We start from the raw sequence: 19,413 nt of genomic DNA, 5'->3' as shown, positions 1-19,413 counted from the left end.
TTTCCAGCTTGAAGAAGTTCTCATTTAAACATCAGTCCTCCTGTTTTCTCTTATTAGGATTAAGAGGATTATGGATTAGGATTATGAGGGCTGAAAAATTCTCCCAACACACGCAAATTAGACTTGGCATGTGCAAGTCTGCATTTGTGAACATGTTCATGAGTCCCCGTCCCCATGTTGGGAATATTGGTTGAAGGTAGATTTAAATGGGCTTGAATCTCTAAATGCATCTGTGGGAAAAATTGGATACAAATTTGACACCTCTTTATAAAAGCTATTGCCATTAACCTTGAACCATCGTTGATCCCCAACATTATCATCCATGAACATAAGTAAATAAAGCTCTTATTTTGAAAATCGCTACTAACCAGCCAGCCCTGCTCGCATCCGTTTTGTTTCTTTGTAGTAATTGTTGTTTTGCTCTGGATCTGCTGTCAGCGGGAGGACTCATATTAACATTAACGTACAGTTGGTGGACATCTGGTTAATCTTGTGACCACACTCACCAAAACTGCAGTGCAGAACCAGGGTTACTGTTGCCAACTGTAGGTCCAGATAGGGACCTAACACCGTTTAGTGGTGTCAACATGAGCTTATCGCAACTGCAAGATGCAGTCGCAAAATGTTGAACACCTGTAAAGTCCAACATGAACGTGGACTGAATGTCAGCATGCTGAAGGAGCTTTGTGACTGGTGGGAATCAATTCTGAGTCTACTTCCTGAAGTTATTGTGTTTACTGGACATACCGGTCTGTTTTCCCAGATGTCCTTATCTACCAGTTACCAGTTATCTACCAGTTTCCTATTAAACCCCAGTTTCTCACAGAAATCCCTTAAAAATAACAGGCCTTGGAAGTATAGTTGTAAGTTTCATTTACTTGGTCGAATTTGTGACCTTGTTTTGTGGTAGTGTTAGTATCTAATGCATTTTGGGCCACTTAATAGTGTTAGTTTCTTTCATAATCTCTCTCTGTTACCAAATTCAAGTCTGCATGTCACCATGCCTGAGTGAGGTGATGAGTGGTGTAGAGCCGGGGACTCATTTCCATCAGCATTGTGGTTTCCCTCAAAGGACCATTTGTAACTGGATAAATGTAATTGAACTTTGCCATACTGTTAAACTGTCTCTGTATCTGATTTTTGATATTGGGTTACAAATACTCCAAACATTTGCATAAATGCAACAACATAGGTTGACACGTTGCTTTAATTAACAACTTTTAAAGTTATAAGTTTAATAAAGTCACACTACAGCAGCAAAAATAACCTCTTCATAACTTAGCATGTGAACTTTGTCCAGGACGAGCTTTGTCACAGTGGGTGATGAGCAGCTGCTGAGAATGTGGGACAGATTTGTATTTTAGAGAAACAAATGGCTCAACAGTCTTCACATTGTCAGCATAAGCTACCCCCAGCTAATGATGTAGTTAAACAAAAGAAGAGGGGGGCTCTGCAAGCACACTGAATACATAACTGCACATACAGAAACGTGTAGAATTTATTCAAAAGAACAAATTTGTTTCAGTCCACAACTAGATTGGTGAAGTTGGATCGATGGTGTGACCTATGGTCGTGTTCTAAAAAGAACACAAGATGCAAACACCGCCATTAAATTTCAGTTAAATAAAACTATTAGAAGATTTGAGTTAAAAGGGGATAATAATTCCATCCAGATGAGATGCTGACCACAGGCAAACACAAATTCTGTTTGTTTTTTTTGTTTTTCTTCTCATGAAAAAAATCTCTCCTGAGCTTAAATAGTTTGAGAACTACGTTCCTGCTCAGCTTCTGTGGATGGTATGGCATGTCTCCATACACACAATCCACACAAAGCTTCTTGATGGATGATGAAGTAATGTTATCAGAGGTTTGTGGCACCCCCCCCATTTTTGTCCTATGTTAATCCTACCAAGCAGCCTTTTCCACCACACCGGTCCCTCCCTGTCTTCGTCCCATGCATTGAAGCTACATGAAAGAGCTCCTCGGGACAGACAGACGTCAGCCTTCACGCTCCATATAAAAATTGCTAACTGCACTGTGTCAGTGTTGTCTGTGCTTTTATCAACAGCTAATGAAAAAGCCAGATACCTCCCTCTGTGACGGATGTAAGATTGCCTGTAAATTCCCTCACTCACTCTGCTACTGTGTTTTGTTTTTTGACAAATTGATTTTTCATTATTTTTTTTAAGAAGTCTTATCTGGTTGGTGGATCCCTGGTCACAAAGCCTTGGCATGCACCGCTTCAAAAACACTGAGAAACTCTTTGAAGCACGGGCAGTGGCCACAGTAAAGCTGTTGGTGCTGTGTCCCTCTGGGCTGTAGCTTTGATGAACACATTCTGCTGAGGTTGCAGTCTGCCTTTAATTCTTGAACCACGTTGTGTTTTTGATGGAGACTAAAATGACTGATGTTTTTTCTTTTTTAAATACATGTGAAGGAATACAACGTATATCGACCTCCCTCACCACCGACACGCTCACAGCACAAGCTGTTTTGGTTTTTCTTCTTAAATAACAAATATTCATTTTCCTATTTCTCATTAAACAGCCTTCCTTCTGCATCGATTCTCCTTTTTCTGGAAATTCTGAGATGGTCACTAAACCCAGTGGTGTTGTAGAAACACTTTAATCTAGTGGCAGTTTGCTGTCTCTTCATGGGACGGCTTGCGTTTTGGGATATGTAGTTTATTGTCACTTTATGTATATTTGTATTGAATCTCTCGTGGCAGATTAGGCCCGCAGCCTGGTGTGTGACACAAGTGGTGTAGAGCACATAACACAGATCACAGGGAGGTGGTGCTAAAGCTGTGTCCACACTGGAAACAATTTGCTGTGCTTTGAATCGACAGCTGTTCAGTTGTGGACATTACAGGCCTCTGATACATTTAGTACCAGATCGGATGTTTTTCATAATCATTGATAGTCACTTGAGTGACTCATCTGGAAGTTGAGAAACGTGTATCTTGGGTCCCACGCTCGTGTATACTTATTAATATGATCAGTATTACCAACATTTAACTGTTAAGAGTTTGAGTTACCGTCACTTTGTCCCTGTCTTGCTCATTTTTTCTGCACTGCCTGCATGCAAGAAGTTAAAAGCTGCCGTAAATCAAAATTCTGAGTATTATGTTTGCTTTGCAGTTTTAGTCAAATTAAGGTGAAACTGAGCACTTGATGGGTTTTAATAGTGATAAAAGTAAAGCTTTTCATTAAGTTCAGGCGTTGTATTTATAAAGGTTTCCAGTGGAAATCCTAACATCTTTCCTTTTTAAGAACCTTGTTCAATTACTTGGAGGCTTTTAACCTAAAAATTACAACTTTGTGTGTAGTTTGCTTTTGAATATTTTGTTTTCTTGACATGCAGAAAGTTCTTCCTAATATTGAAATATGCTGATGAGTTATAACTGCTAAAGAAATGAGAGTAAGAAGCTGGCCTGACAATTTTAAGGAAAGTAAGGCTTTGGGCCACTCCTTAATATGCAGCCACCCCACAGGCCCTGTGAATAAGAGTGCTGTCATTATGGAAACAACAAGTCCCAACAGGACAAAACATTTTCATCAAAAGAAAAAGGTTATTATTCAGGACAGTTTGGTATTCATTTAGGCACAGATTCTACTCAATGTGCAAACTATAGTCATGGATTTGTTTAATGCTTCTTTGTAGTCTAATCTGTGTCCACTTCACAAAGCAGAGCTGTGCTGAATTAGTATAGTGTTGTGCATGCGTGTACAGACCTTGCCATGTGAAGTATAATACTGATGAGGCACATCTAATGTTAGACCGAGGCTTCCTTTGCTTGGTCATGGCCCCAAAAATCCCAACATGAGTCATTTATGCCTGCGTTACTGGTGCGTACTGGTTTGTGGCAAGGAAAGTGTCCAGTAAAAACACAAGTTACCTGTGTGGTGGGTATATTTTGTCAAAGATTGATTTTTAGCTTTGCTCTGTGTTTGCTGTGCTATGTGAATGCCCTGGGTAAATATTGCACCTCTATTGCTCTTCACTAATGCAAGTAAGCTTGAGTAGGCCAGTAACAGAACACTGGACGTCCTCATTCGCTGGCTTCTACCTCCCCTATTAAAGAGCTAAAATGACGCCGCATGCCCGTTATAAGAGCTGTCATATTTCATAGCAGATTTATGCAGTGTTGACCATTTAAAAAAAAAAAAAAAAAAAATACATTTTTAAAAAATTAGTATTTATGTGCTAGGAATGTCCAACTTGAATAGAACCAGATTTGGGGTTTGTTGTTGTTTTTAGATCACCAAATCACAAACCACACATTAGCTTAGTCCCTCTGCTAGAGCCTTAAATCTTTGGTAAGGTTGCACTGTATCAGAGGAAATCTTGGGTGTTGGTTTCAGACTTTACAGGTGACTTATTAACCACTTTTGGTTTTGGTTTTTTGGCAATACTAACCTAACTGTAGAAAAGACATTAACCCATGAATTTGCTTTTTGTTTTTTACATGCTTTATGTTAATATCAAATACTCTTCACCACTCGTCACTACCAGTTTACCAAAACCCCACTTGTGCCCAGGTCTTTAGTGAGATATGGCACTTGCTGTCTATTTCCCCCAAGTGTTTGTCAGACATCATACTGAAGCATCCATGTGTCCCATACTACACACACACTTTTGATCTGATCTTTCCATGGTTGTCCTGACAGAAGAAAACCATAATATGATTTCTTCTAGACAGGTGGCCAGAATGATCAAATCTGTAGCACGGTTATTTAAACTGTATTTCTTATTTAGATCCAGCATCGCATGTACAAAAGCCAGTGCATATCCTAGCTCTACAGGACAGTGTTAGTTGTTAAAAGGAGAAAACAATGTGGGTACAAACAGAACTGCCTGTTGTACTCATGTTAACTGTAACTGAAGGTGGATGGAGGCTGTGTAATTTTGACCCCTGCCCCTCTACTGTCTGCCCTAGTGTTTAGACTCGTCAGTGGGGAAGAGGAAAAGAAGCTTGGCTGTTAGCTCTTCTCAGGATCCATCTTTCTCAGGATTAAACCAGGTGTGACCTTTACCACAACACCAGCTGCCTCACAACTGCAGTTGTCGCTTTGCAATCATATTTTACTACACTGGTTTAAAATGAATTAGCCCACCAGCACCCATCTTGCAGTTGCATAATGCCCAGCGTATGTACTCCATCTAACAGTGTGAATCTTGTTAGCATTGGCTAAGAAGTAGTTGTCATTGCCATGTAACAAAGACGCTGCATTCATCTAAATTATACACGAGTGCCTGATTGTCCTCATTGGCCTAAGAGGAAGTGAAATGACTTTATTTTTTATTTTGTTTTAGCGATGAATCAAACCTAACTTTAATAACAAGAAGTCAGTGAGCTAATAGGAACAAACACTGGAGAAACTGCAGAATCATAGAATCTAATGTTCTGGTTGATTCTTGTTAAGTGTTTAATACTTTACCAGTACTGGTGGGTGGTGGGACTGACAGACCAGTGTGCACTGTGTAAGTCTATTTCACACAGAAAAGGAAAAATGGAAGTTTATTTCTTTCTCACCAATAAGACTGGTGTCTTAATGTGCCAGCAGGACAGCAGCAAATCGTATTTAACGTGATTGACATACAGTGATAAACTGTTTGACCTGCTTTAGTGCCTCAATGTTGAGGCATTAAAGTTGCCTGGTTCTTATCCCCCTTTTTAAAGGTCGCTTATAGTTGCTGTGTTTGGTTTTCTAAGCCTAAAATGAAATCTTTCAATAAGAGACATTCAAAGTCTTACAGCTAAGCTGAGGCTGTGCGGGGGACATTATTGATATGTCATCCCAGTGAAGGTGAACTGCACGTGCGACCTCTGTAGAGTCCAGTTATCATGTCATGCTACCTGTAGTGACACTGACCATAGCCAAATATAAAAACTACTTTAAAAAAAGAAGCCCTATTGTTGTCCGTCTAGTGCATCGGTTAATTTCATTACCACCAACACAACCAATGTCAGAGGTCAGGGTTTTTCTGAAAATCCTGTCAATGCAATCAAGAAAGTTGCCTTGGATTTTCAAATTGATGCAATAAGTGTCTACTTAGGTCTGAGGGGTCGTCACCGGCAGTCACCAGTACTTTGTTTTTTGAGCAGTGTATCTGGTGCTTAAAACTCATATCAAATAATGACTATTTGTCAGTTGTGGAAAATAAAATGGGCCAGTATAGTGAACTGTAGGTGTGCTCACTCCAGTCTTGGAGTGAGTAGGATTTCTGTCTTGATAGGATTGCAGGTTTGGTCATGTTGTAACAGGGTGTTTGTGTGTAAACACTGTAGAATTATGGCTGCAAGCCTAAATTACAGAGATGAGACACCTTAATTTGATATTTTTTTTTTTCCCCCCAACCCCTTGACCATCTCACATTTGGGAGGGAGCTATTCATTTATTTATTTATCTCCCCCCCCCCCCCCCCCCCCCCCCCCCCCCCCCGGTCATAAATGGCAGTATTATATTGGCTGTGAGTGTGCATCCAGTTGTAACTCCTGTTGTTGGAAATGTGTCTTCTCTGGACCCCTCAGCCGTAAAAGGTCAACGGGGGTGTTGACGTCATGATGCTGGTTGTGCGGGCAGTTTGGATGCCTATGTTTGTGAATGTGACAGCTTGAGAGCGAGGTGACATAGGTACATAGATACCACAGGTGTATCGACTTAAAATCCCCCTACCAGTGACTTTGACCTCAAGGCCAAGGACGGAGGTCAAGTTTTCTGAACATTTTGTGAATGCCATAACTAGAGGAAGCCGCCTGGGATTTTCAAATTGATATCATTGGTGCCTCTGCTAAAACTCTTGGGCGAGTTTGAATCTCACCGACCTTGACTTGAAGATCAGAGGTCAAGTTTTCTGATTAAGTCGAGAGCCAGGCGACGTAACATTTTGACATTGCTAGCATAGATGTAACCTAATGAAGGTACTGATATTTTAAAGTGTTGTGATCAAGCCTTTATTTGACTTTGGGGGTTTTGTTTTTGATTTTTTTTTTTTTTTTTGTATTTAGCATTTAAGGGTGGGGTTGTTTTTTTGGTTTGGTGTTTTTGTTTTTTAAAAGAAATTCTAATAAAGCAAAAATACATCGGAAAGTTTTTGGGGTTTTTTGACAAATGTTATGCAGTTAAACGATTACATATTGCAGTTTCTAAAATGGAGAATGGGCAGAAGTGTCCGATTACTTTTAAGTAACAAGTAAGATTACTCTTCCAAAAAAGTAATTAGATTACTGTTACTTTCCCGTAAGCACACCGCATTACTAAACCGTCGTGATTTTATTTGTGAGTGTGTCTCATGACGATGGCGTAAGCGCGTGTGATGTGTGCAAGAGAGTACGACCATGCAGCGTTTAAAGCGTGGACGCACTGACAGTACTTTGAGTTTGATTCTGTAAAAACTGACAAACATCTGCATGGTAGAGGTGGGAATCACCATATATCCCACGATGCGATATTATCACGATATTTAACTCACGATACGATATTATTGCGAAATTTAAAAATATTTTGCGATATTTAAATTCTGCACATAAAGGTAAACTTGATCAATATTCATTTTATCTAATAACAAAGTCTCGCACTCAGTCTTTCTCTCATCTCAGTCAGTTTTATTGTTGACAAACTGAACGGTTTGTATTACAGTCTAGTCCAACTGAACTGAATGCAACCATCTGGTACAATTACAGCTATTCTGAACTATGCAATTTATGAAAACTATGCAGCCCCTTCAGCAACTGAAGAATTTGAAAGTAAATTAAAACAAAATATAATTTTACATTAAATAAAAAAGTTTTAAACTTAATTAAAATAAAACATGTCTTAAATTAAAATAAGTAAACTGTCGTGTTTATTGCTGCCATAAAACAAGTTAAAAACATTTGGACAGTGAAGGAATGTCAGGATTCTTGCTCAGAAAAAGGATCAACATGCTCTGAAGTCAGAGTCCACAAAAACTTTTTTTGTAACAAAATATCGATTTCTGCTGTCCCTGTATCGATACATTATTAGCAAACAAAATATCACGATACTACACAGAATCGATTTTTTTCCCCACCCCTACTGCATGGGAAGAAATGAAACTTCAAATCTGAGCGAGCGCCGAGCACGCCGGTTGTCAAAAACTGATTTCCGGTATTTCCGTGTGTTTACTTATATTGGTAAATAGACTTTACTGAACAGGATTTACAAAGACGTTACATATAAAATTGCCTGTTTTTCAAGTATCTTTACAAATCTTGTGTTATTGTACCGACATTATAATCGATCCGGTCCTTTTTGGCCACTTAAAATATGTTTACAACATAACTGTTGTATTGGTTGCGGGTTTTTTTCTGCTGCCCTCTTGGCCAGATTACTCTTAAAGAAGACAGTTTTATTGTCAACTGGATTTTTTTTATGTATAAAGGAAATATAAAAGTCACTGCTAAAAACTGATTGTAGTTTCTACCTTTGCAGCTCAGTATGACTTGATATCTGCGTAAAGTTATAAGATTAAAACAAGTTTAACTAAATGTTATGTGATTATGCAGAAAAAAACTGGGCTCAAAGGTCTGTTGCTTTATTACGTATTCAGGTTGTGTATCATGTTTTTAAAAAGTAATAAAGTAACTAATTTTGAAAAATAATCAGTGAAGTAATGGATTACTGATTACATCTTCAAGAAAGTAATCAGTATCTAATTACTTCTGTTAAGTAACATGACCAACACTAATGGAGATTAATGAGCAGTTTGTTCGTTTTTTCATATTTATTATTGCTCGTTTAATAAGACTGGATACTCTTTATCCAGTTACTTACCTGGTTACTTAATCAATGGAATACCAGATTATTACAGTAATCAGTGGCAGCTGTAATTCAGTGTGTGCCGTCATCTGTACAGCACAGTGGACATACTGCCATGGTTTGTGTTTCAGCCAGTAACGTTGGTAAAATTTGGTAATAGTGTGAATGCAGAGGACTGCGTGAGATTTTGGACCAATGCCATGTGGAAAGTTTCTAGCTTTAGTTTTAAACATGACAGTGATTGCAAAGACACTTTGAGGTAAAGGCATATCTGATAGGGGGGTACCCCCAAAATAAAACAGTGGAACTGTGAACCCAGGCTGCATTATTATTGAAGCCAGGTGGTGTCATATTGAGAGAGTGGAACAAAAGACGGCTCGCCTCCAAATGAAGCTCGGCCAGTCGTCCCAGAAGGCAACTTTAAATATTACCAAAAGCTTTAGGCTGTGTTGAAGATTAAGGGTGCTCACTACCAAATACACTCTGAAGCTTGTTAACTTGTTTTGTTGTTTTGTTTGTCCATGTATTAGTTGCATGTGTCAATAAATCACTGCACCCATTTACGCAACAAAGAATAAATGACAGCTTTTTCCAGACTTTTGCACAGTGCTGTAAACGCAAACTAGAGAATCAGTAGTCGAGTAATAGATCGATTATCAAAATGGCTTTTTACAGTCATTTAAGACATTTCACCTGAGACTAGTGTCAGTTCATATAAATGAATCGTAATGTTCCAGAATAAGAGTGCAGTGCCCCCACCCTCCAAGCACACTCCGCTCAGCAGACACCCGTACGCTTCTGCATATCGACACCATCACAGGGTTACGTTCATCGTTGAGTAATGTTAGCATTTGTTTTACAGAAGGACAAAAAGGATGATTTTAATGAAAGAACTCTTTGTTCGTCGGTAACCGACAACTAACTAGTCTTCTGTCCCTCTCCATCAGTTGTTCCTTATTGACTTTGGTTTGGCAAAGAAGTACAGAGACAACCGAACACGACAACACATCCCATACAGAGAAGACAAGAACCTGACTGGCACGGCACGCTATGCTTCCATCAACGCGCACCTGGGCATCGAGCAGAGGTCTGTGCAAACATCTGATAGACAAAGGACATTATAGGTTACTTTTTTTCCAACAGTGTTAAAAATCAAGCCAATTTTTTTTTTTTTTAAATGGGCTTTTTTCTGGTTTACATTGTATCTTTCTCTTCGTAATACTGCCACAGCAACCATTTCTAAGAGAACGAAAAATAATGAATATTTTGACGGTGTCAGGGAAACGCTAATGCACTCGTTGTGTACTCAATGAACACTTTTGTTGTCTTCAGTCGCCGTGATGATATGGAGTCACTAGGCTACGTGCTGATGTACTTCAACAGAACCAGTCTGCCATGGCAGGGATTAAAGGTATGTCGCTGCCTTTGACACACTGCAGGCAAAGACGGTAGTTTTGTTTGTGCTGGACGTGTGGTAGACAAACTACAGACGCAGCACACCATGATGTTTTGTGGTATCGCTCACTAGCATGAGTTAGAGATGCACTGATTGTAACTTCTCTCTGGCTCAGACGCAGTGCACCTGTAGCCTGAGTGCATTTAGTGTAACAGTGGGTTGTGGCGTAAACATGCTGTTTGTATTTTGTGTTGTCCAGGCTGCCACAAAGAAGCAGAAGTATGAAAAGATTTCAGAAAAGAAGATGTCCACCCCAGTTGAGGTCCTCTGTAAGGTAAAAACACTTTAACCGCACAACACCAAGAGTTTGAGACCTACATGTTCAGTGTGCCCACACAGAGAGAAACCTAAATAGACTGTACAAGGATGCCAGAGCTAGCAAAAAGAACACTTTGAATTTTACATGTAACATTAGTCAGGCCAATAAACCCTTCAGTTTAAAAAGTCTAATGAAAATGGCCTTTTCTTGCAGTTATGTCACATCTTACAGGGTTAAACAGGCACCATGATCAAAGCAGTGCACACTCAGTTGTATGAATGCATATTTCCAGGGTTTCCCAGCAGAATTTGCCATGTATCTAAACTACTGCCGTGGCTTGCGCTTTGAGGAGGCTCCAGACTACATGTATCTGCGCCAGCTGTTTCGCATCCTCTTCAGGTGAACACACGTGTCCAACTTTCTGTACATGGCTGTCAGTTTTGGGGTCGTCAGCTTTGAGAGCTAAATGCAGTTTCCAGTAGTTAACCCCAACACGTGCTTTTACTACATTGCCATTGCTGATCCATTAGCTAATCTTTTGTATGCAATTGCAAACTTTTAGTACAGACGGATTTGTATGCGTTTGAATAAACTAAACTGTTTCTTTCCTACAAAATTATTTTAAACTGTTCAATGTTAACGTTGGTGTATTATTTCTGTGTGTGTGTTTTAAGGACTCTGAACCACCAGTATGACTACACATTTGACTGGACCATGCTGAAACAGAAAGCCGCTCAGCAGGGGGCCTCCTCCGGGGGCCAGGGCCAGCAGGCACAAACCCCCACAGGCAAGCAAACTGACAAACCCAAGCCTAACATGAAAGGTTAGTAGCAAACAGCCAAGTGACGTTTTTTACAGGCGCCAATAGCTCAGCATTATATTCAGGACTTTTAGATACTGGGTTTATTTTGTTTGTTTGTTTTATTGTTTTGTTTTATTATTAGAATTCCCTATTCCATGCCCCAGTGCCCCTGGAGAACAAACAAGCACCAAATTGGAAATGTACAGCAAAAAGGATATTGTTGCTGAAATAAAGTCAAGCCACATTATAAGCCTGAGGCACAATAATATTAATGATAATAATAATAATAATATTGGAAAAGAGAGAAAGATTTAATTGGAAGCAAAGACGTCCTTGGGGAATTTGACTACTAACTTTGCTGTCATGCTATTCTGTCCTTTTTGGGGGTTGGACTACAGGCTTTCTCTGCTGTCGCAATGTTTTAATACTGACCAACTATCATTCTTGATTCTTCTGCAGTCGCTAACATTTCCTATCCAAATGAAAATGCTGAACATGTTGTGTCTCTTGCTGCTCCATGTTACATGATTGAGATGGTTACACTGTATGGCAATGGCAGCTGTAGGCTGCTGCTGCGTTTGTGTGTAAAAACATTTTTGTACACATTTGACAAATTGAATAACATCAACAAATAGCAACATATCAGGAATTTCAAAAGTGGCTGCATCAGATGTTTTTGCTGCAGCGCCCTGTTTAACAGGGATTTCTCTGCCTCTATCTACATAAAGATGCAAAGGGAACACACGTGCACATATGTACACACAGAGACGTGTGTGCACATGTGTGTACTGTTTGAATGTCAGAGCTTGACATCATTCAAAGTTGTATGTATTTATTTACTGATTATAAGGCTGTAAATTCTGCCCAATACTGACTGTAAATTATGTGCCTTTAACTTCTTCTAAACCCAGATCACTCAAATGCATCATTGTGACAGCAGCATCACGTGGCCCAGTTTGCATTAGAACCCATTTTGGCCCCACCAGACTTGAGGCTGTGACAGTCTTGCTGTAGCAGGACCTCGTGGCAGCACACATATGACCACGAGCATGTTCTTTTGTTGCTCTGTAGTGAAAAATGGCTTTGAGAATAAGACCAGTCTAGAAGGCGCGCAGCATTTAATATCTATCAAGTGATCAGCGTGTTCGTCTGTTGATCTTGTGCTCAACGTTTTGCACACCATAATCTACATGTCATAGTTGGTTGCAGTCACCAGAGGGCAGCTGCTCTCATGCAGTGCTGTTTGTGATGCTACTTTAGTTTAGCTTGTGCTACAGAGAAGACCTGGACAGAGTCATCAGGCTATTGCACAGCCATGTGCCATGTTCCTGCAGGCACAGGAAGAACATGCAAACTCCACACAGAGCTGAACAGCCACATGCAGTTTGTTGCAACAAAGTGGTCCATGTACGCCAGCATATAGAGTACTGACATACCTGTCTGTGGGTGACATGTTGTGGTTCAGGTGAGATGCAATATGTCACCATTTAAAGTAGTTTAGTTTACAGCATGGTTCGATGTAACATTGGCACGCACATGTTGTGCATGTGCACTACCGTCAAGTTTTAGAGCACCCCAGTTTTAGGACGCTGGTTTAGCTCAGCGGGCGACCACGTGCCATACGGCTGAGAGCGGCCGGCCCGGGTTCGAGTCCGACCCACAGCCCTTTCTGCCCCCGCTTTCCTGTCCTTTCTTCACTAAATAAAATATATATGTTGTTGTTTTTTTAAAGAGCAACCCCAAATTTTCCAGTTATTTATTGCAATTCAAGTCCAGTGAAGAACTTGAAATGGTGCAAAGGACAGTGGTGAACTGCCAGAGGTTTAAAAGAAGGTAAGGTTGCCTAAGACTAGAAACTGCATTTCAGAATTATTCAAAAAGGCCTTTTTCAGGGAGCACAAAATGTGTTAACAATTTAAAGCTTCTCTGCATCAATGGAGGTTCAAGCCTTGAGAGCTGGTGCTACTAATGCCTACATGAACCTAGTTAGTCAGAACCACCTCAGGAAAAAGAACAAGATGGTGAGCTTGGAAACACGGAGCGTCCAGCACAGTCTCCAGACTTGAACCCCGTCCATTTACAAACTCATGACAGAAAGAAAAATGTTCAGAAAAACATTTAAATAAAAAAGCACAATGCTGCTTCTCTTTTCCACTCTGTTTACAGTGTCTCTGACACTCGACCAAACAACAAATACAAAGATTAAATAAAAAGTCTGTTAAAATTCAAAATGTCTCTTCCAGCCATCATTAAAGGAAACAAACTCAGATGTTAAGTCTTTTTTGTGATTTGGTGCATCTCAAATAAACAAGTATCTGTGTTAATACTGAAACAGGAAGGTGAAATATTCCCTCCAAACAAAACGTCTAAATTCTAAATGCACAAGTCAGTCCGTGCGTGATTACATCGCTCCGCCCATCAGAAAGTCTGTGCCTGCGTCCGTATCGCCTGTCGTCTTTTATTGGACTGACAATTGTCGGTTGGAATATTTTTACACATCGCCCAACTTTAGTCTATAAATTGATTCCATGATTTCTTTTTTAACTCCAGTTTCTTTCATACAGTGAGACATTAAACTGCGTCATTTTCAATAAAAACTGCAAACACTGGGGTGTTCTAAAACTTTGGTAGTGCACATCGGTGAGCTCACCAAGTGCTGCTAAATATCCTACATTAAATGTATGATGGGAATGCTACATGTAGTTAGAATTTCTGGGTTTTGTAGTTATGTTGGTATAGTGCGGGCTGTATGGTTAAACATGCTCGTGTTACCTGTGTAGTCTCACACTAGTTGAGAGTATTGATGTTGTTTCAGTAACTCTAGTTTGAAATGAAACCGCAGGTAGCTTGATGGACTTTCCTGGGGAATCCCAAAAGGTCGATGCTGTTCGTCTGGGCCTTTTCAGAGTTGCTCACCTGGATGGCTGAGCATGCAACAAGACGTTTGTAGGGAACTAGCGCTGTAGGACACTGATACACCTCCTGTGTTCTACACCTGTGTGCTGGTTGTAGTTCTTTGCTGCTGGCCTTTTGCTTTCACTGCGCTACATGCTTCCCTCGCTGGTGTGGGTGTTCAGTTTGTCCATCTCTGTGCTCCTGAACAACTGTGGTAATGATGCTTCTGTCTGTCTCCAGGTTTTTGAGGGGTCTGCTCTGAGCAGAGCTCCTGAAGTGTTGGTGACCAGGACTAATAAGTCTCCCTTCCTGGATAAGCGACAAACAAGAAAGTCTTTCCTTCCATCATAACTGTCTATGTAATGGAAATATATAGATTTACACACACCTTTGTCAGCTGTGTTATCTATATATTCATATATGTGTATATATAATAAACCCTCCACTCTGGAAGATTTTTTTTTTTTTTTTTTTTTTGGGCTTTTGGTTTTTTTAGGATGTGGAGGCTGTAGCCCCCCCTCCCCAACACACATGCCCTCCCCCATCCATCCTTCTGTCTCTGTTCTCCTCAGTGTTGACTTTGTTTCTTTGGAAACTGAAGTTGAGATCAACTGACCATTCTTCTGTTTTTCCTCTCCCAGTAGAAACATCTCAAAGCATCTCTTCTCTTCCCATTCAGTTATTTCACTCCCTCCTTTTACCAAATGTTAAACATGTAAGCCTACAACCTGTTCTCCCTTTTGTTTCTTATATAATTGAATGACACACCCCTGGATGTTATTTACTAAAAAAAATCAAATGTTGATTTTTTTCTTCTGGTTTTGTTTTCCTATGGTGATTAGGAGTTTGCCTGTTAATAAGCAGTGGATGGCAGTCAATGGTAGAATGATACTCCGGCTCTCTCCCTCTCTAGAGCTCTGAATGATAAATCTGTTGTTAAATCTTCTCCATAAATGCCAATAAAAATATTACATAACTCAGAGCAAGCACAAGTTCTTATCAGCCACCTTCACATGAAAACTGTGTAGAAAGCACCAGCCAGGCATGAATGTGAGCGTCTGTTGCTTGGTGTTTGTTTTCCCCAGCAGGCAGCACCGTAAAGAAATCATGTTCACCTGAATATTCGGGATATTCACATGGTATTAAAATCCCCCTTCTGCTGTTCTTTAGTATACCAACGTGAATTTTTAACTTACTGTTTTGTTTTTTCCCTTGTCCCTTTTTTCGGGCTTTAGGTTCAGTGTGCTGCATCATGAGACCAAACTGTTTAAAGCACCGTCTCAAGATTGAGTCCAAGTTATCACACGTATACCAGTCGCTTGTTAGGTGTATAAAGAACACTGGGAAACAGTTTTTCTTGCTCAGAGATGTCCTTTATTATAAAGATTCAGTGATTATAAAATATATGGTTGTCTTTGATTATTTTTTCTTCTTTTTTGTTTCCAACGGTGGAAAAAGCTTCTCGTCATCATTGAGTCTTATACACTGTACACCGATTAGCACTGTAGCCTCGTACCCAACATTCGACCAAACCACTTATTTCTGAATAAATGTTGAGACGCTTTTGGGTTTTGTTTTTGATTTTGATTTTTTGTTCTTAAGAATGATTTAAATCAGAAAGACTGGATGACCTGCAAAGGTTGAAACTGGGTGTATTTAAAGGCATGTTTCCTGTCGTGCTGTTAATGTAGAAACTATTCATTTATTAACAGTAATATTTAAGTCCAACCTGACTGCATCAAACTAAATTGATCATCTGTGCCTCACCTTGCTACTGTTAGCATGTGACTCTGGAACAACCAGCCTTGTTGTTGGGGATTGGGATGTGACCTGTACAGAAACACAGTGACCTAAACTGCAACTTGTGACACAGAGCACGAATTATAGTTCAAGTTAAGGACGGAAACACTCGCACCGAGATGGACCCTGAATACAGATCAAACTAATGTGAATGTTGGACACGAACCTGACTGCAAAGCAACAGTGTGCACAACACACGGTGCTCTGTAGTTTGTGTTATTTGAATGTGAGCTGTTGCACACTGTTCAAAACCTGCAGGAAAACCAGCACAAATGATGTGCAAGTTTGCACATTTGTATCATTTAGTGTAAGCAGTTTCCACTGAATGTTTGGATGTGTGTGAGATCCTACTGCAGCTGTTGGGTCGACTTGATGTCTGTTTGGGGTCCAGCTGAAACAAAACATAACACAACTTTTCCGTTTGCATAACACGGCAGTACAAACCATGAACGTCTGCACAATCGCCACCAAATATGTGGAATCCTGGTGACAGGAGACCAGATCCATAAATACCGACGTGTCTCCATCCTTTGCATGCTCCATACGTTATACAGAGGTTGTGTTTTTTCAGGCGACCTCCATCAGCCCCCAACAGTCAAACAAGCTTAGTTTCCAATGAGCCGTTATTCCTGGAGAGCAGAGCGGGTAACTCAGTACGATGGGCAAAGTATAAACACACGAGTGGACGTCCCAGCAGCAGTCTGATGTGCCTGTTGGTGTTTGTGGTTCCTCGGCTGTTTTTGTAACAACTTGTGACTTAACCTGGAAATCACTGGTATTTTGCACAGCTGTCCTGACGTAGGTTTGACATACCAACACAAAGTGTTTATTTGAACTCCAAACCTTAAGTGACGCTAAATCTAAGAGTAGTTCTGTTGCCTGACCAAAATGTAACCGAAGAACCTTGAAAAGCTGAAGTGACTGCTGAGCATTCTGTTGGTGTTACAAGAAACGTCCCCACTGTTGTCTTTTGGACATGACGAGGTCATTTGTCAGTTCTAATTATGCTCCTGGAACAACATCAGGTATGTTTGTTATGGGGCTGAAACGGCACCAATACAGCAGAAGATGTAACGTGTTATTTTTAACAACATTAAGAGTCAGTTACTGGAACTGTTTGGTTTGGTTTTACCTTCAAGGTGAGCATCTTTCTCCAGTTACATCAAAAACACTTGGTGGGCCTTTTGTAGGAAGAATGTTCAACAAACTCAAGTTTCCTGTATGTTCATCGTGTGTGCACGAGCAGAGGAAGAGAGATCATCGATGCAGCCCGATATGCTTCGTGATGGCAACAGGTAAGGAACAGCCTCCATCGCACTCCTGTGGACCGAGGAGTAAGAACAAGTGTCAGGAGGAAAGAAGAGTTATTCGTGATGATCGGATGAAGCTAAATTCTACTTTTACATTTGATTTTAAATCAAATTATTCATCTGTAACCCAACAGGACAAAATATAAAAGGCATGAAGTGAAGATCCAATGTGGAGAAACACGTCAGACACATTATTGTGTAAAATGCTTAAAGACAGGACTTTGAGTCTGTGACCTTGAATCTTTACACCTGCATGTGCGATGTTGGTCCTTTCAAGCTGACGCATGAAAGGGGGAAACGTTCCCAGGAGAACTTTGATACTTCTGCCGTGTGGCTTGCGAGTCGTTCACATCCAAGTATTGAAGTGTGCGACCTATACTCTCACCTGCTCAGTCAGACCTGATATTTCTCATGCGGCGGTGGGCGGCCATCGTGTGGGACAGACGAAGACGAACAGCCCTGCCACCTCTCCTGCCTGTGGATTGTAACACTGGAGAATCAGTGGTACAATCCACAGGCAGGAAACGTGGCAGGAGCCAAGTTTGTCCCACCAGAAATTATTCTAAGACTAGCATGACCCCTGCACACTGCAAGCATGCAGACAAACATGACTGCTGGACAAGAACTTCATGTCCTGACTACTTAACTGATGCCCCCCCCCCCCCCCCCCCCCCCCCCACACACACACACACACACACAAAAGCAAACCAACAATAAAAGCACTGTTCAACTCTGCCGTTGCCCATATTTTTTTAAAGAGGAGAGGTGAGTGAAAGCGATGCTGCGGCGCTGCAGCAGAGGGTCTAGGACATAGGTGTCAAACTCTGGCCCGCAGACTAATTACATTTGGCCCGCGAAGCCACTCCAAATGACTATCAGAGCTGGCCTACTGGTATTATACAGCTAATGTATATATTGTCTAGTATTAAGCTTTGCTTGTTTCATATTCAGTTTTTCAGCAAAACGTTTTTGAGTCCATAAGAAAAGATTCATTCTTATATCTGGAGGAATAAATATATTTCAATAAATATTACTGTTAGCCCGCGACTTTGTTCCAGTTTTGAATTTTGGCCCACTGTGTGTTTGAGTTTGACACCCCTGGTCTAGGATCAGGAAATTCAGCAGGATTCCTTCTGAAGGGTGGATGTGGTGGATGTGCACCCCGAATTAGAAAAATATGGAGGAAGGATTTTGAAGATGCACTGAACCTAAAATTGAAACTTTGACCTGATGGTGGTGCTAGAGAAAAGGTTATGTCATCACCAAAAACCAGTAGGGTTCATCTACTTGTGGTCATTAATGTTGTCCATTGTCATTTGTGTATTCAGTGCACCTATACATGCATCCAACAGACCACTTTTCACACAGACAAGTAGGGCAGGGGAGCAGGCAGATCTTCCACCCTGTCTGAGGCTGGGTTTGGGATGCACCAATCCATCCATACATCAGGGGGTGGACATGTGTCTTTGTGCAGGTTCTGTGTCTGTGGGTGAGCCTGGATCTGGGGCTCATTGAGCTTTGGTTACTCTGGGACATTGTTATAAAGAGCGGAGAGGATCTCCTTCCCTGCCACTCCCCACTGGTCGTTGCTTCTGGTACTTATGTGGCTTCAGGGTACCTGACTAGGCCCACGTGGGCACGTGTGATTCATGGACACACGTTTAAGGCTTTGCAAGAGAGCAAGAGGGATGTCACATCTGTGCACACTCACACACATATTTATAAAAGAGAAAAGCAGCCGAGTCGTGAAGCTGAACTTAATCAATTGTGTGTAAATAATCACCATTTATTCAGGTTTGAATGTAGAGGTTTGTCAAAAACTGTCTGCTCAAAGTTCGTGTGCGTGCGGATGTAATTCCTTAAAAGCCAAATCACTGTAGAAACTTGTGGATCGTATCGTACGCACTCGTATCACTTTTGAGGCAAATTTCTCAGCTTAGCTTCTGAATGATCTTGTTAATAATTTCACATCCTCGTTAAGTTGGACTGTGGATCCTGCAGCTCCTGCAGCTCCTGTGACAATCAGAACAACCCCAGGTTTCTCTTCAGCTCTGTAGCCAGGCTGACAGTCAGAGCTCTGTCGGGCCAACCATCCCTCTAACCTTAAC

General features: G+C 40.8%; 1 protein-coding gene across 4 annotated transcripts in view; it reads left to right on the top strand.

Moving 5' to 3' along the window:
• csnk1a1 (casein kinase 1, alpha 1) overlaps positions 1-15,599 on the top strand; it is a gene marked incomplete at its 3' end in the record, with an annotated part of 29,934 nt that extends 14,335 nt beyond the window's left edge. Inside the window, exons 5-11 of one of the 4 annotated variants that reach the window (XM_080901480.1) lie at positions 4,940-5,023; positions 9,731-9,870; positions 10,116-10,194; positions 10,439-10,513; positions 10,791-10,897; positions 11,173-11,285; positions 14,436-15,599. In XM_080901480.1, coding sequence (XP_080757606.1) covers positions 4,940-5,023; positions 9,731-9,870; positions 10,116-10,194; positions 10,439-10,513; positions 10,791-10,897; positions 11,173-11,285; positions 14,436-14,443 — 606 coding nt within the window. Of the gene's footprint in view, positions 1-4,939; positions 5,024-9,730; positions 9,871-10,115; positions 10,195-10,438; positions 10,514-10,790; positions 10,898-11,172; positions 11,327-14,435 lie in introns of those variants that run through there. The other 3 variants (XM_080901478.1, XM_080901481.1, XM_080901479.1) reach the window with 3 other exon arrangements.
• Positions 15,600-19,413: the final 3,814 nt, after the last annotated feature.

The sequence above is a fragment of the Rhamphochromis sp. 'chilingali' genome (genome assembly GCF_963969265.1).
Source record: "Rhamphochromis sp. 'chilingali' genome assembly, chromosome: 13".
Lineage (NCBI taxonomy): Eukaryota > Metazoa > Chordata > Actinopteri > Cichliformes > Cichlidae > Rhamphochromis > Rhamphochromis sp. 'chilingali'.
The sequence above is the reverse complement of the archived record's forward strand: the minus strand, read 5'-3'. Positions and strand labels throughout refer to the sequence as shown.